The 16118-nt window shown below is 48.1% G+C and overlaps 1 protein-coding gene across 1 annotated transcript; it reads right to left on the bottom strand.

Annotated features, from left to right (window-relative positions):
* Positions 1 to 2056: 2056 nt before the first annotated feature.
* LOC104487561 (T-box-containing protein TBX6L) lies at positions 2057 to 15821 on the bottom strand. Its single transcript, XM_010130562.2, has 9 exons — positions 15574 to 15821; positions 10986 to 11130; positions 9923 to 10025; positions 9311 to 9475; positions 8906 to 9052; positions 8321 to 8391; positions 7028 to 7119; positions 6093 to 6285; positions 2057 to 5450 (listed from the first exon to the last, which is right to left on the bottom strand). Exons 1-9 carry the CDS (start codon positions 15587 to 15589, stop codon positions 5024 to 5026), a joined length of 1359 nt encoding a protein of 452 aa, XP_010128864.1. The 5' UTR covers positions 15590 to 15821; the 3' UTR covers positions 2057 to 5023.
* Between the last annotated feature and the right edge of the window lie 297 nt (positions 15822 to 16118).

The raw sequence follows: 16118 nt of genomic DNA, 5'->3' as shown, positions 1-16118 counted from the left end.
CCAGACTCACATAACTTGGAAAAACAAAAAAGGAACAAGACTAAATGAAGCCCAGCAGCAACACTGTTCACCAGGGCTGCAGCACCTCTCCTCACCTCCGTGCTGAAGGATCGCTTCACCCCTGGTTAAAATTTTGTCTGACGCTGCTGCTCAGGCCCAAGTCTGAGAACGCCTCAGTATTTGTTCTGGGCAGCACACGCTGCGGGCTGCAGAGGAGAAACGCTTTCCCGACTTGCTCCTCTGTGTCCCGCGAGCCTGCAGGCAGCTGCACTATCCCTGCCTGGCTCTCTCCGGCTAAGGTTTGCCGTAGCACCTAGAAGGCGTATTGAAACCTCACTGCGTCTCTGCGAAGCGTGACGGTGAAACCAGCTTACCTGGAGTCGCCGGGAGCCAGGCTGGGAGCACGCCTGCTTCTCGCAGCCGGGGGAACCGAGAGCCAAGCCCTAGAGAAGCCGGAGAACAGGCACCCCGCACCGCCGCAATGGACCCGCAGCGAGGTCCTGCCTCTGAGCGGCCTCTGGGTGGGCTCTGGGGCCGGCGTCCTTCTGGGCAGAGGGAGAAAATGTAACGTACCACCCCTCCCCATACTTTGGGGAAAATCCTTTGTCCTCCCTTCTCCAGCTGGCCCTGGACAGTTTTCCCCCTCTCTCTCCACCACTTAGTAAGTTGAGGCTGAGGGCGGGAAGCAGGTAAGTGAGGACACCTGCATCCCACACATTTGGCCGCTGATGAGCGGGGAGGTGGGGGCTGGCAGCTGCCTGCAGCTCCCGGGCAGGAGGAATTTGGCTTTGTGCCCCTCCAGCCTCGCAGGGCCGGTGACAGCTGCTGTTTGTTGTTGTCAGCCAAATGCTGCAGCCCCCTGCTAAGAGGCTCCGTATGGGATCCCAACCCGGCGCTTGCGAATTAAGTGGCTTTTAAGCTCCGCAATAAAAAACCATTTGACTTCAAGAATGTTATTATTCCTGGAAGGGGGTTTGCGCTGCTTGCTTGAATTCGCTTAGGGCGACTCAGTGCGTACACTGACCAAGGAAAGGCACTGCAGGAGCCTCCCGGGAGGCTCCCCAAGGACCAAACGACAGACGGCCCCACGCTGGGCAGTCAGGCCAACCCAGAAGGAAGTAACAAGTCTGGCTGAGCCCGGCTGGCAGCTACAAGGCGATTCAAGTGGCCCAGCCCACCTGAGCAGGGAAACGCTGCTCCACAGGATGTCCTCGCTCCTCTCTGCTGCCAAGGAGCCTTCCTGGGGCCCCACGGAGCCCCTGTGGGGACAGGCAGGCCCTGCCCCACACCAGGCACACAAGGACTCACTGCAGAAGGTGCCGGTGAGCAGCGGTCCCTCGGGGCTCAGCCAGGCCAAGGAGGCTGATCTGATGGCACCAGACAGCCAGTTTGGTTTTCACCAGCTGAGCACATCTCTCTCCCTCCAGCTCCTGGAAATCAGAGAAGTTCTTACTGAAACCAGCTGCAGAGCCAGAGGGTGAGCGAGTGAGTACAAGCACAGAGGCCACTTCCCGACCCTGCACCCCTAGAAGGACTCGCCGTATCTTTTGTGAGCCGTGGTAGAGGTGGGCGCTTGCTGTGCTGCAGGCAAGCAGCATCACAGGCGCCTCTCCCGAGCCTGCGGCTGCTCGCCAGAACTGCAGCATTGACAAGAAAGTATTCTTCTGCCATTCCCATCTGCATCGAAGCAGTGTCAGACAAGGCTTAAGGCTGCAAAAACCAGTAGGAGAAACCAAAATAAATCAGGATCTTTATTTCCCATAGGAAATTTACCTTGATCCCATTTATGGTCTATTTGCCCTCATCCTTATGTAACTCCTCCGCAGGAGAGGAGTAGAAAATGCAGAGAAAATAACGCAGAGAAAATAAACAATTTGCTGCAAAGAATTAGCAAGAGACTGAGTCACATCTAGCGATGCAAGCAGATAACCTGGGGCTCACTGCGGAGAACAGCGAACGCTGAGATCACCAGCATGTGTCACGCATGTACCAACTGGCCCCAGGTAACACGACTAAAGTGGAGCTGCTGATGTGCTCGAAAGAGATGCACAAAAACCACACTTTAGAGTTTATTTTATTGCTCTTAATGGCCTGCCTTCCGCACGTCTCATTTCCTTTTATTGAAGCTGTCAGAGAGGCATTACATTATCTCACATGCGTGCAAAAACAGTGTTTCAGTCGAGCTCATACAGATTTTTAAATGCCACAGCTGAAGAAAACAAGCCAGCGGGAGCTGCGAAGGGAGGAGGCGGCAGCAGAGTCCAGGGCACACACCTACGGGCAGCGCTTCCACAGGCTTCGCAAACCAGCCAAGCCGCGGTCTCCAACCAGAGACGGGCGAGCAGGGAAGGTAAAGGTACTTTTCTAATAAACGGGATGATTCACTCAAGAAGGGCAAGGAGTCCTGTTGCAACAGAAGGCTGATGAGTAATTCATGGCTTTTCCTAGGTGCAAGGCTGAGTCTTTTACCCTGGTGCAGAGCCGGCTGCCAAACCGGCGCTACCAACAGACCCCATGGGGCAGCAGCCTTTGCAAAGCTGTTGTGAAGGTTTGAAAAAAAGAACATTACACTCGCATTTGCACAGGGGTTTCCCTGTGCTGCCCAGCTCTCCTCAGTTCCTCATACTCACCACAGCATGGTTTTCATCCTCATTAGCACCCTGTGACAGAGGGAAATACAACCCAACTTCAAAGATAAAGAAACAGATCTGACCAAGGAGCCTGTGGGGGGGATGGATTACTTTCTCTTCCCTCGTTAGCACGGCACAGCGATCACAGCGAGGTACTAGGAGGATTGCCCTGCAGAAAGTACCACCCTCAGGGACCCCGCACATGGGGCTCCAGGCACCAAACTCCCTGGCCAGCTTCCTCACCTGATTTCCAGGATGTGGAAAACAGTGGTGGCAAAATCAGCCACTAATGGTCAGAGAGAATATTTTTCTCATCCACAGAGGACAGCCTTTTACAGTCGACCTGCTTTCATGCAGCAGGCATTTGGACAGCAGGACGTCACAATATTCTGGATTTAAAAAAAAAAAAATCTCTTCGACATTTTTTTCCCCAGCCGAATTTCTTTTTAGTGAGTCACTCGCATTCACAGGCGCGTCGCGCCCAGCAGGTATAAATCACCACTGGCCAGGGTGCTACCAGAGAAGAGGCCAACGGGGGATTAAGTACACGTACTGTGGTGGGATCTGACCTTTATTCGCTGCACATCTCACACCCTTCCTGTGAGGCCGAGGGGAAGTACTTGGCTGCTCTGTACATATCATCATTGTGGTACAAAACCAGTTAGCAATAAACTATTTAAATAAGGAAGTAGTCATCGTAGTTGAGTTTCACACATTCATAGGGCTACTTTTCAAAGTCATTTTAACAATAATAAACACGGCTGAACACCTCTACCCTACGCACACGCCCAGTGCTGACCTGGTACCCGAACAGACCAGTGCACAGCCTTTCCCAGTGCACACCAGTCCTCATGCATCCTGGTGATCACAAACCTGCCCAGGTCTGCTCACAGACATCTTGCTACACACACGGGTGTGCACACACAGAGAGAACCATCTGGCACACAGGCTAAATGACACACCTCACTGCCTACTGATGGCTGCAGGCCACACAGCAGCTTATTTAAAGTGTTACAAGAAAACATTCCCTAAACAACAACTAGGAACACGTCCATCCTCCCTAAGAAGCAAAGAGCCTGTCTCAAACAAGACTTCATTGCCCGGGACATTCTGCCACTTGGGCAAACAGGGATGCTTCCCCCTTCAAACACTAAGATTAAAAAAAATCCTCTTTGCAAGGCAGCGCGCAGGCTGCTCTCCAGCAGAACAGCTCCTCGCCATGGTGGGACCCCAGAGAAAAGGGAGGTGAGATTGCTCTGGTAACTCAGCATGGAAGCAGATCCCTACAGAATCTCAAACAGCAGCGAGAAGACCTCACCAGCCAGGCCGGGAGGTGCCGAGCACACCAGGCACGCAGCACGCAGCTCAGTGCCTGCAGGGTATCAGCTGAAGCTGATGCCCGACGAGCAACGCCAGGCTGGTGAGAACTGGCTATCGACCAAGCTCACTCAGAGCACAGCGCAGTAACACAACTATAAATTACAGTCTCCAGGGGTGGCAGGGGGTGGAAGAAGGAGGAAGTTCACAGTGAAAGATTTCCTTTGGCTCGAAATGGAGAGGTTGCAGTGACACAGCCAGCACTGCTGTTCTGACACCCACAGGCCTTTGGAAACCCGCGGAGCAGCCCCCCCATCCTGGGAACAACCTCCCTCCACCACCAGCAGAAAGAAGAGTGTTTCACTAACCTCCAGTCTAGGGGTGACAGAAGAGGTGTAGGCACGGGGGACACGCAGACACCACACACAGCCTTGCTGCCACTTCTGCACAGGACAAACTCTTCCCTGCCTGCACGACCCACTGCTGCACGCCAGGCATACGCGCGTTTCTGCGTATTTTATTCTTGTAAGCTGCTGGAAGAAAGGCAAGACTCTAGCTTTAGTCTGGCTATACTAAGGGAGGAAGCTGCTCAAGGGAGCACCGGGATTGCCTGTTTTGCTTGTCTTTGCAATAATTCTCTACAGCTTCTCGGCCACCTGGACAGCTTACTGAAACTCCTCAGGCCCTGTCTCCTTGCACAGAAGTCCTGGGAGGAAGGGATTTTGGAAACTGCCAAATGCGAGATGCAAACTGCCTGGGACTGAGAGCTCGGCAGCTCTTTAAATACTGCTCTTGCGGCTCCTGGGGTTTCCTAGTCCTGCTGGAAAAAAAACCACTTCAGAATACATTGATTCAGCCAGACCCACACTGACACGGCTGGTGCAGCCAACCATCGCTTGTGAAACACGGTGAGGGTTGTGCAAGGAAACAAGGAATGAAGGTGTCCCATGCTACCGCTTGCAGCAATGCTTCTTTGCCTAGTGTAGGCAAGGCTTCAAAAGGTCCACACCCCAGAGCAAATCTGATCTCATCTACAATTTTCTTTCAGTTTTTTCATTGGGAAGAGTCTTCCCTGTTCACCAGCAGGCATAGGGGAACAGAGGGTACTGGCTCCACTCTGCCATGGTCCCATGGGCATGTCCTGGAGCCCCCTGTGCGTTGTACTCCGTGGAGAAGGCCGAGTAGCTCATGGCTCTGTACTGGCTGTGGGAAGGCACCATCCACTGGCCGAGGCCTTGCTCGGTGCCATAGGGACTGTACATGGGTGCTCGGGCCCCGGGTTTCCCCACAGAGTCTAGAGCCACGTTCACCACTCCTGTGTAGTCCTGGGGAGGAGGCAGAGGTGGGGGGAGCGGAGGCAGGTTGGTGAAGCCCTCTGGGAGCTGTTTGGAGTCGTGCTCAGGCACTGTGGCGAGATCCAAGGGGTGGCACCTTGCCCGGAAATCGTTCAAGGTTGCGGTGTCGCGGGTGGGAAGCTGCTGGCTGTCCCCGGCTTCGTGGAACCTGAGCCCCGAGGGCAGAGAGAAGAGCAAGTCAAACCTACCGCAGTGGAAAACCACTGAAAACCCACACAGAGCTCCAGGGGAAAGGCAGGGCAAGCTCTTAGCATGCCCTCTTCCCCTTGCCTGCTGCTTCATCTTACTGTTAGTCTGGATTTTAGTCCAAGCCTCATTGTCATTCACACAGAAGAACTAAATGCCAGAGAAGGTAAGCCCAGACTACTCTAGTTCTGGCTCAGTTCTAGTCTGGCCTCGCTATAACTCATGCCTGAATTTACAACGGTAAGGAGGGGAAAAAAATCACTGGAGTCCTGCCACTCCTCCAACACGCTTCCTTCAGAGGACGGCCAGGCTCTACAGTACACAGAGCTGGCTGGGAGAGCGTTTCAGGACAGGGAAATAAAGAGCACTACTAAAAGGTGAGAATGCCCAGAATCAGTGGGTTTGAAGTAACACAAACAGTGGGTTTGAAGTTTGTTGTGGAGCTATCTCCATGCTAACCTATCACTTATGTATGCTGTCCAACAGAAAGGCATCCTTCCTCACTCCCACTGGCTGTTTTTCTTAGAAAATACCCAGTAGAAGAGGAGGAATCCCATCGGTTAAAGGATGGCTTTGGACACGAGCACCTGGAGGTGGGACTCACCGGTATGTCTGGTAGGACGGCGTAGGCACTTGCTGCTCTCTGGCGAGACCTTCCCTCTGGTCAGCTGGCACCGGCGACGCTGCAGGAAAGGCATGGCTGCCATTCTGCTCCGAGAGCCAGAAGGGGTATCCGCTGCTGACCACGACGGGGTTACTCTCTTCCTTCACATCTGCATTCTCTTCTTTCTCAAAATCTGACTCACAGCGGGGAAAAGAAAGAATGGAAAAAAAATGAGAAGAGGGAAGAGAGAGCCAGAGGTCACAATGGTCTGTTGGCAGCTGCATTAATTGCAGGATGGTGGAAGGAAACACACTAACACCTCTTCTGCAGTCACACTGCCTTAAGGGACTAGCCCTTTGCAGCTTTTTTCAGCTGTCCTCCAAGGAGACAGCTGTCCTAAGCTGAGGGGAGATGTCCTCTCTCCTTATTCACGCTACTGCAGGCAGCACCGTGAACTGGAGCAAGGAATGATCAAGCTTAAAAACAACCTAACAGGAAGAGTAAATATACATATATTTTTAAACGGTATCAGTTCCTCCATCTGCACCACAACCCAGCTGCACAAACAGCACTGCTGACAAAACCACACCGATGAAAACCAAGAAAAAAGGAAGGGGTGATGCTGCAAGCTCGTATCACTATTGAAGAGAAATGCTACGAAACCACAGCCTACGATCACACGCGGTCACGAAGCGTGGCCAGGCTGGCAGGTTGGTGAGACCTGATAAGGAGTCAGTAACGACAAGCGACTTGCGAGCAGGCTCCTGTGGATCGTTCCCCAAAAGAGTAAGAGACTCAAAGCCGTACACAGCACCCTTTAGGGACTCCACCCAGGCTGCTCTCCCCAGAGAGGGGACTGTTGCTGCTGTTTTTCCTTCCCATGGCCTGGGCACTGTTTGGAACAAACTCTCTGGGTTTGTTGTGCTCAATATTACCACGTTCCTCAGCACCGGACTCCTTTTCCTCAGGCAGCTTCCTCTTCTGGCCCTTGGCTGGACTAGGCTTCTGGCATTTGGCTCGTCCTTCCCTGGAAAGAAACAAGACATGGGGCTAGCCTGTATGTAAGCTGTTTGCCAGCAAGGGATGCTGGATAAGCCCTGGAAGACAAAAAGGTGGGACAAATCTTTCTGACACTGTGACTTACGCTTCTCCTAGCAAAGCAACCTGACAGGCCCTCAGGGAATACGCTTGCCATAGGGTCATTACAAGGTTTTCATGCCGCCTGCCGTCAGTGTGTGCTTCCAGCGAGAGCCCTCGCCCCGCAGGATACTGGGTATAAATTGGTAAAGGGGTTGCCTGCTTCGTGTTTGTAAAAAAGGTACAATCAACATGGAAACTCAGCAGTGGAGGTTTAGGCACTGAGTTTGTACGTGTAGCCCTATGCTGGATGTACATACTGTACACACACGTATGTGTATACACACAGGTGTATGTACAGTAGAGTGGATCTTTCGCTTGAAAGCAGTTTTTTTCCTGAAGGGAAAATGAGTCTAAGCTTAGTCAGAAATCATCCTATTAGGAGGAGAAAGAAAATCCATGACATTTTCAAAGTTTAAGTAAAAAAGAGTCAGTTTTGGCCTTTTTCATCAGGAAGTGAGATTTTTTTTCAGGCATAAAATCACACAAAACAAAATCCCAGATATTTTTGTAATATTTTCTGCTTGGAAAAAAACATTTTTTCCTTCTCTATTGCCAATCTGTGGTTGCATTTAAGCTTCCTTTTTCATCTCATCCACTGTCTGCCCTCAGACCAGACAGAAGATCTTGCAGGTATTGGTATCCATCTTCCCTCTTGCAGAAAAAAATCTCCTATTGGAGATTCCACACACAGGGAAAGGAGATGAGAGAGCGTCCAAATGTCAGAATCAAGCTGGTTTCTAAGACACACAATGATCTACTGTGGACTCCTGTTATCACTGCTATTCACATGTCAGACTCCAGTCTAGCTCCACCTTGCAAGGGAATGCAGGTCTCCAATTTGTCACACCTCCCACGTTTCTGTAGAAAATCCTGTATCTCCTCCCACGCCCCAAGTCTCTTGGGGGGAGGCTGCACAGGGCGACATCATTCCCAGATACAGGCAAATGCAGTGTGCACAATGCAGCAGGCTCTGCGGAGCTAACAGGTACGGTTTCTATGATTCTATGATTCTATGGTTCCGCTCAACAGCCTTGGGTAAAACCTACAAGTCAACTCCAGTTACAAAATAAGATGAAAAAACAGTTTACCTTCGAGTGTTCTTCCCATGCTCACGGAAACCTTTAGCAAATGGATTGTTGTCAATCTTGAGCTTTGTAATCTTAAAATAAAAGGAACAAGACTCAGTATCACGGTGACTGGTTGGGCTCTTTACTGTTTCAAGACTTTCACCTCAGTATTTATCACAACAGCTTGTCTGAGGGTTTTGGGCATGCCCTTGCCACAGTATCTGAGCTCTCCCAGCAGCTCCTGTTATTGATTAGCAGCTGACATGCGAGAGAAGTGACTTAGCCAGGGCCAGCAGGAATTTAGGTGGGATTCACCTGACTAGAGAAGTATACAGGGTCAGTATCCATATCTGGACTTTTGCCCATACTTTTAACTGCATTTAGGAGTTAGTTAATCACAGAGGGCGTGCTTAATACAATTAAGGTGCATGATTCATCCCAACCCAGAGTAGATGTTTTCCACAGGAACATGATGTGTCTGTCTTTTTCCACTGTCCATCACAGGCGCCCAGGGTGACTAACGTGGAAGGAGACACCTTCCTCTACAAGATTTTTGAAGACAGACTGTTTAGCAATGTGTCCAAGGGCAGTACTTGCACACCATACCTGCTCATTCTGGTAGGCAGTAACAGAAGTGAAGACAGTCTCAGGGAAGCTGAAGACTTGGAAGATGCTCCAGCGGACGCTGAAGAGGTCATCTGCCTGCACAATGTGGAAGCGAGGCTTGTAACGGTGCATGGAGTGGAGGATGATCTGGCACAGAGACAAAGGAGAAAGTTTCCATGTGCAACCACTGCCAACACACTGTGCAAAGTCTCATGTGGAGACTCCCAGGAGATGCACTTCAAACCAGGGATGCCTGCCTGGGACTGGTGACTCCACCATGCCTCTGTAGTGGATATGTTTTAATTTCCACATGATCTAATTTCACACAAATCTCACTTATTTCCCTTAACATCCATCTGCAATTAATTCCAAGAGAGGACGGCACAAAGGCCAGCAAAAACCTACATGCCCGTGTTGATCCAGAGTGTTGTTGGTGAGCTTCAGTTTTTGGAAGGAGACAGGTTCCTTCATCCAGTGGCTGCCAGGAGCTGGAGAGTCTGGGTGGATGTAGGTACGACAAGGGAGCTGGGGCTCTGCTTTTCCAGCAACTTCCCACTGATCTTTATTCCACTGTGAAGGGAAAGACGGAAATTTGGAGCTTAAAAAAAAAAATTATTTTCATTATAGGAAAATCCCAGCAGCTTTGCTTCACCGTTGATTTAGTGGACTCCTCTGAAGCACAGTCCCGACAAGTAGCGGATTCTCTCTTCTAAGCCATGATCGTGTTACCAAAACAGCTCCAAGTTTAGGCCTCATTTTTCCTCCCCTTCTCCCAACGGCTGTCAGAGAAGTCTGACGTTAATCATGATTAAAGCAGTATTGTTTACAATGAAAATTAGTTACCTTTCCAGCTGCTCCCCAAGCAAAACTGACAAATAACTCCAGAGAGGCATAAAACCCACCAATTACTTCTGAACTTTGTCCAAAGAAAATTTATTTATCAGTCTGGCCAGTGAAGCATAAAGATTAATCCATTGCAGATGAAGATGGAAGGACAGCATTATTTAAAGCACTTACCTTGTACCTGAAGTTGTCCATTGGCACAAAATCTACCAGCATGAGGTACTTGGCATACGGGATTAAGCCAGAGACTTTGATTTTGCACTGCGGAAACATTCGTCTGAAAGAGAAATGAAACACATGGTGTAAGGATTCCTGTATAAAGCAAGATCGAGCAGCAGGTCATGTTTACTCACTATGGTGCAAAGTTTTGGTAGTAGCGTTTCTACAGGCCAGCTATTTAACATTTTTACTATTTTACTGATGTATTGTCTGACTCTATGGGCTCAGGTGGGATAGGCACTAACGGGGCCGCAGTCACTGAGGGCCTGACATTGTTACTGCTTTTGTTCTTCTGATTCCTGTAACACAACGGTGGGAAACCTAAAAGAAAATATTTGGAATCTGCATGTAGTTCCCAGCCTTCTGCAGCTATCACAGACCGGGAGGATAGATTAGAGCATTTTCTAGTGTGGGTAGAAAATGCGCTCTCATCTAAGAGCACACCTAGCTTTCCGTTCCAGTACTCCCTGCCGTCACTTTCATCTCCTGACTCTGCAGAAAAGCTTTGACACCTACCTCCCTACCCAAAGGGATTATTTCAGCTCACAGCAGCTCTGACACAATACATTACAATGTCACCGTTTCGTACTCTTTTACTGCAAGCTCCACAATGCATGACTCATTTAAACTTCAGAGGAGTCTGCACGCACAGATCATTACTATTCTACGTTCTTGTCTGCAAATGCAGACTCAAAACTACATATTTACTGCTGCTGCCTGTGACCAAGGCAAAGGAAATCCAGGGCACTTTCCAGAGCAACCTCGCAGCCACAGGAAGAACATCACTGTTAAGTGCTGAGATAAGAGTACAAAAGTTTTCTCGCACATCAGCCCAACACTGACCTTTTGCACTTCACAGTTTGGACTTCTGTGACATCCTGAGAAATGCAATTCTTCTGCCAGGGGCAGGGAGATGTGCATAACTGGCTAAAAAAAACTAGTTTAAGGGCCAACATTCAAAAAATGAGCATTTGGGGATTCTGTGGTGTGGTGTGGGCAGCTGTTCTGCTCCCCTCACCTGCCAGATTTGGTGATGATCATCTCAGTTCCTATCTGATGAAACTTCATCCAGAGATCCATGTCCTCCAGGGTGACCACAATGGAGCTCTGCGGGTAGGGCTCCAGGCTGGGGGAAGGAAGTGCCTCACACGGCGTTTTCATGTCTACCAGGAGAGAGACAAAACGGTAACTTTGGACAGGCAGGAAGGGAGCCGGCATGAAGCAGCCTCTCCTGCTCGGAGACGAGGCCCTGAGACGCAGCACCCACAGCAGCCTTCCCTGTACCCTCCAGTATTTCACTCGCTGGTGTAACCAACGGGGTCCGTACATCTAGCCACGGTACATCTCAGCCCCAAGCCACCGGGCAGTGCACAGCGCTGGTTCAGCTCAGGGAGCTGAATGCTGTGATTGCACCCATGGAGATCCCAGGTGCTGCCCAACAACTACGGAGTCTGTGCCACAATACATCCCTTAAAGAAAATCCCTTATTTTCCTTCAAAGGCTCTTTGTTATTCAGTCGGCTCAGAAGGCACACAGGCTTTTCCAACAGGTTTCTTTTCAGTTAAGTTCTTTTGTAGAGATTTGTGTGTTGTACAAACTCAACCTGACTGCCTTTGTTCCAAAACTTATACTGGCAGGTAGCCACAATCACTTTCATTTCTGTTCTGGTATGATCAAGGTTACACAAAACACTTTACCAAGAGAGCAAAATGAAAGCTTAAAGGATTGGAAAGATTTGGAGCATAGAGTGGGTAATGGGAGAAAATGACAGGTAGGTGGTAGTAGAGGTGAAAAAATCTCTCCAGAGGACAAAGAAGGGATAGAGAGGAGACCCAAATGTAAGCAGAGGCAAGAAAGGGAGGTGACAGAGCTGGACTACAGAATATTCTGAAAACAGGACAATTGGTCTGAACTGGGCTTGGAGACAGAGAGCACCAAAGAGCCTGTGACAGTGGTGGAAGGCGTCTCTTCAGTAACGCACCACAGCACATCAGAGGGGCTGCCTGCAATATGCCTGCATCTTCTAGGCAGAGGACTAACTGTGGTCCTGGGGACGAGGAAAGGGGAACTACTGGAGACTCTGTCTTTGGTGTTGATGATACCCTGCTCTGTAAAGCTGTTTGGATTTAAAACCTCCTATAGGAGCTCTTTACTATATTGTAACACACACAAGACTGCTGCTGCCATACTGAGAAGCCCAAGCAAAAAAAAACCCCGTTCCATTTTAGGTCCAAAATGTGACCTGGTATAGCTACTGGTGGACTGATTTCACACCCAGTAAGGCTTTACCAACACTGCCCTGCGGTCTGAGCCAGGTATCGATAAGCCTGCTCAACTCAGGGTCACTCACAGCAGCAGTGCTGTCCTCGATTCAGCCGGCCAGACGCTTCCATGCACAGCTTTTTGTTTAAAAGGGAGATTTTTCTACCTTTTAGTCTGCATCAGATCTTATTCAGAGTATATCGGAAATAGGGGAATTTTCACCTCGTTACAGCTCTCCTGAGCAATGTCTTCAAAAGAATAAGCATGAAAAGTAGACAACTATTTCCAGAGAAATCAGCTTTTTTTTTTTTCAGAAAGCAGCATCTTTTCACAAAAACAACCTAATGTGAGCCTAAGGGGTTCTTCCCACAGTATTAGGAAGTAAAAAAACCATTTAAATGTAATTCTGTCAGTCTGTAAAGGTCTTTAGGCATTTAAAAAAAAAATTATCCTCTACTCTTTTTCCTGCTTTGATCCAACATTAATGAACTGGCTAAGAAGTGACACCTAGTTTGCTCACCAAGATTAGCCTGTTAACATCTTCTTACTAAAGCTTCCCCCATATCCTCTTGCAAAGACATGAAAGCTGCCACGAGACGATGCGCTCGGTAGCTCAGTGCAGCACATGTATCAAAAGGAGTTACAATAAAATTGGACTGATTTCCCACAGGAGCCATCCAGTCACAAATACATGCAAACAGATTTTGATTAGCTAGACAGATGCTCACTCCTTCCCCAAATGAATTTCACAATTAACATTTTTGTAAGCAAATTCCAGTGCCACTAAATGAGACTACAACAAGGCAGATCTCAGGAGTCCTTACTGAAGGGGAGACTTCCAATGAAATCAAGAGGAATTCAAGTGAAAGGAGTTCAACACTGGATTAAAAATGAAAGGCAGACATTATAATCTGGTTTTCACCAAAATGAATCCACAATGCACCCAAATAAGCAAGATGCTACAGGAGACAGGGAAAAATTGCTGCACATACAATAAACATAGCAACAAAGATTTTAAATGTAGTTAATGCCTTTCACCCTGCGGGTTTTGTGTGCAGTCTGAGGCTGAGAAGCAGGACGTTAACAGTTTGGATGGGGATCTGGACCCCAGCAACGGCGTGAGCTTGCTAACGGGTCCACACAGCTGCCTACACGCTCACGTGCAGTCGGCTTCAGCGGGACTCTGCAGTGGTGGATCCATTTGTAGGATCCACTTGGGATCTGCTTTGCAAGGCACCTCAGATTCACTCCTAGCTTGTGCCCCTGTAACAAATGCCAGCTCGGGCTCTCATCTCCCCCACGTCGCCCGCACACTGGAACTGCAGCACGGAGAGGGTGGCAGGGTGTTCCAGCACTGTGCTGAGTTTGTTAAAGCTGCACTTCTGCTGTTTCCTCTTCTATGTAACTTAGTGTTTCTTTTAAGTATTATTTGAAAGAGATTTAAACATCTTCCAAGAACTTTAGTTCTAAGCTATTTTAAAAGTATCATTATTATCACTGTGGTGGTAACATCGCATATGGCACATTTTAAAACATATTCTTTATGCCAAGATGAGGTTGGAAGGAAGATAGCTGCCATGATAAGGCACTGAAAATTAAGAGATCTTCAGTCTATTCCATGCTTGATTTTAAAGTCCTTATACAAATACAAGCAGTTTGTCCTTCAGTTTCTGTATCTAGAATAGGCTGTACATATCTTTTTCCTATCTTGGAGATGGAAAGGAAAGAAAGAGAGTCAATTCAGTAACGCTTGCAAGGGAAATAAGATCTTTAGATAGAGGATGCTGGAGTATAATCCACTAAAGCTGCCCCTCAATTGTCAGTTACTGAGACAACGTTATGATGTCAGAAAATTTGTTGCAGCCTTCTCAAAACGTATGGGATATGGTTTGCAATATTGTGAAAACTCTAAGGCAGCAAAAGGTGTGCTTCTTACCTTCACTAAAATCAGTTATTGTTACATTTGTCGCTGTTATCTTCTGAGTGAAGAAGTCCAACACTAACAGCTATCCAGCGTCCACAGGGAAGAAGTGCATGTCTATATATAAAGATGTCCAAGAAATCAATCTTGCCAATAACAAAAATCCCTCCATGTTCTCTGACCTTATAAATGTCAGTAGAAACACCCTAGTCCTCTGGAGGGAACTTCATTTCTCAGAACCAGAAAGTTTTTTGGCAATAACAAAAATACTGTGTTTCCATAAGTGCAACGGCTTCCCCTCTCAAACGCATCCAGTCATCACCTGGAATATTTCTGCTGTGTGGGGTCATACACCAGAAACAACTCAGTAAGAAAATTAGGTGACTTCTGCAATAGTTGTAATCTTTAACATGATAAAATACCGTAACATAGTCTGATTTTTTCATTGTTGCTCTTTTGCTTCTCAAGTCAAAATTGTCTTGAAGTGGCAGAGATCAGTATGAATCAGATCAACACAGTACGGATTGCTTTACAAAACCCCAAAACAACGGTGAAGGTGGAAATTATCTGAGTCATTGCACGTGTTTTGCTTATGAATGAAACACCACACTGCAGCGGTACAGAAAGGAAGCTGAGAATACCCAGCCACCTCTAACGTGTATGTGAACAGCATACCTAAACTAGGTAAACAGTTGTTTCCTTCTGATGCAGAGTAAAACCCAGACTAAGTTTGGGTCCCAGTTATACTGACAAACGGAGTACCTCTGGACTGGACTGGCCCTCAGCTTCCCAATGCATGTCTGTCATTGTGCCCAACCTGATCATGCCCCATTAGAGGCTAACTGATGTTATGAGAAGGACTGATGAAGAAAAACATAAATAAAACCCTACGGAAATCAGAAAAATACTGTGCTTGGGCATTAAAGTTGGTATAGGTGGGGTACTTCTGCTTGGGCTTTATACTTTTCAAGGGCAGAAGAAAAGACAAGGACAGACAAAAACCAGATAGCTTGTATGAGAACTGTTCTTAGCAATAAAGAAAATATTTTGAAACTTTCCCTGGCCTTCAACTCGAAGGAACTTTGCAGAGAATATACAATAGCACTTCTGTCCTTCAGTGCACGATCACATTGCACATGGTAATATAGATAACAGAGCTGTGGGCACAATTGCGAGTAAACCTTTGCTACCTTACAAAAAAGATCTTCCAAAGCTCACAAAGAACACTCAAAGCCATAATTTGTCACCTATTCCCACCAACCCCCCCCATTTTAGAAATCCTTTCCAGCCACACACACACACTACTATAAATGCTGGTAGCCGTTCCGGAGCACCTGGTCCCTTTCTAAAATGATTGCACACTCTTGGCATAAGCCTAGGACCTTTCCGCACAATAAGGAAAAGGTAGGAGTCCTTTACCTACCTGGCAAAGCTTGCATGTTTCCATGTACTGTGGAGTCTAGGAGCTCGCACAGCCGAGAGAGCCACCAGAGTTGTAACAAGGGAGCCAAAATAGTCCAGTTCCAAAGCAGGTCCGATTTCCTGAAGCAAGCAAAAGCCCTTCCTTCTGAGATCCAGTGTCAAGAGTGACCGGGATGAGGATGGGACTCCAAGCGCAGCTAGCCAAGGTGAGTTCCTGTTTTATGGAGGCTAATGAGCAGGGAGGAGCTTCTTGCCCGGCCTGTCCCCTTGCAATCCTTTGATGTCCAAAGGGACAAAGAGAGGAAGGATCTGCAGCAATGGCTGGGGCTAAGGGAAGAAAATCAAAGAGAATTAACATGGCTTTGACATACAGGAAACCCTACAGGGGAAATGCACCTTGATTTACTGCTAACGCACTTTAAAACAAACAGAGACAAGAGCAAAAACATCAGTTGCAGATTTACCTACAAAATAAAAAAATCCCTCAAGCAGCAAGCAGGAAAAATTTCCTTCTGGCTATTCCAAGGATTTTATAGAATTTTCATC

Source organism: Chlamydotis macqueenii, chromosome 17 (genome assembly GCF_036417535.1).
Source record: "Chlamydotis macqueenii isolate bChlMac1 chromosome 17, bChlMac1.mat, whole genome shotgun sequence".
In the NCBI taxonomy this organism is placed as follows: domain Eukaryota; kingdom Metazoa; phylum Chordata; class Aves; order Otidiformes; family Otididae; genus Chlamydotis; species Chlamydotis macqueenii.
This window is presented reverse-complemented; position numbering and strand designations above follow the sequence as displayed.

What these genes read in the sequence shown, in the direction of transcription:
- LOC104487561 (XM_010130562.2), bottom strand. An exon ending in ATCATCACCAAATCTGGCAG is followed by an intron (nt 10,026 to 10,985) that starts GTGAGGGGAGCA and finishes TTTCTCTTTCAG; the next exon opens with ACGAATGTTTCCGCAGTGCA. An exon ending in CCGTCCTACCAGACATACCG is followed by an intron (nt 5,451 to 6,092) that starts GTGAGTCCCACC and finishes CTCGGGGCTCAG; the next exon opens with GTTCCACGAAGCCGGGGACA.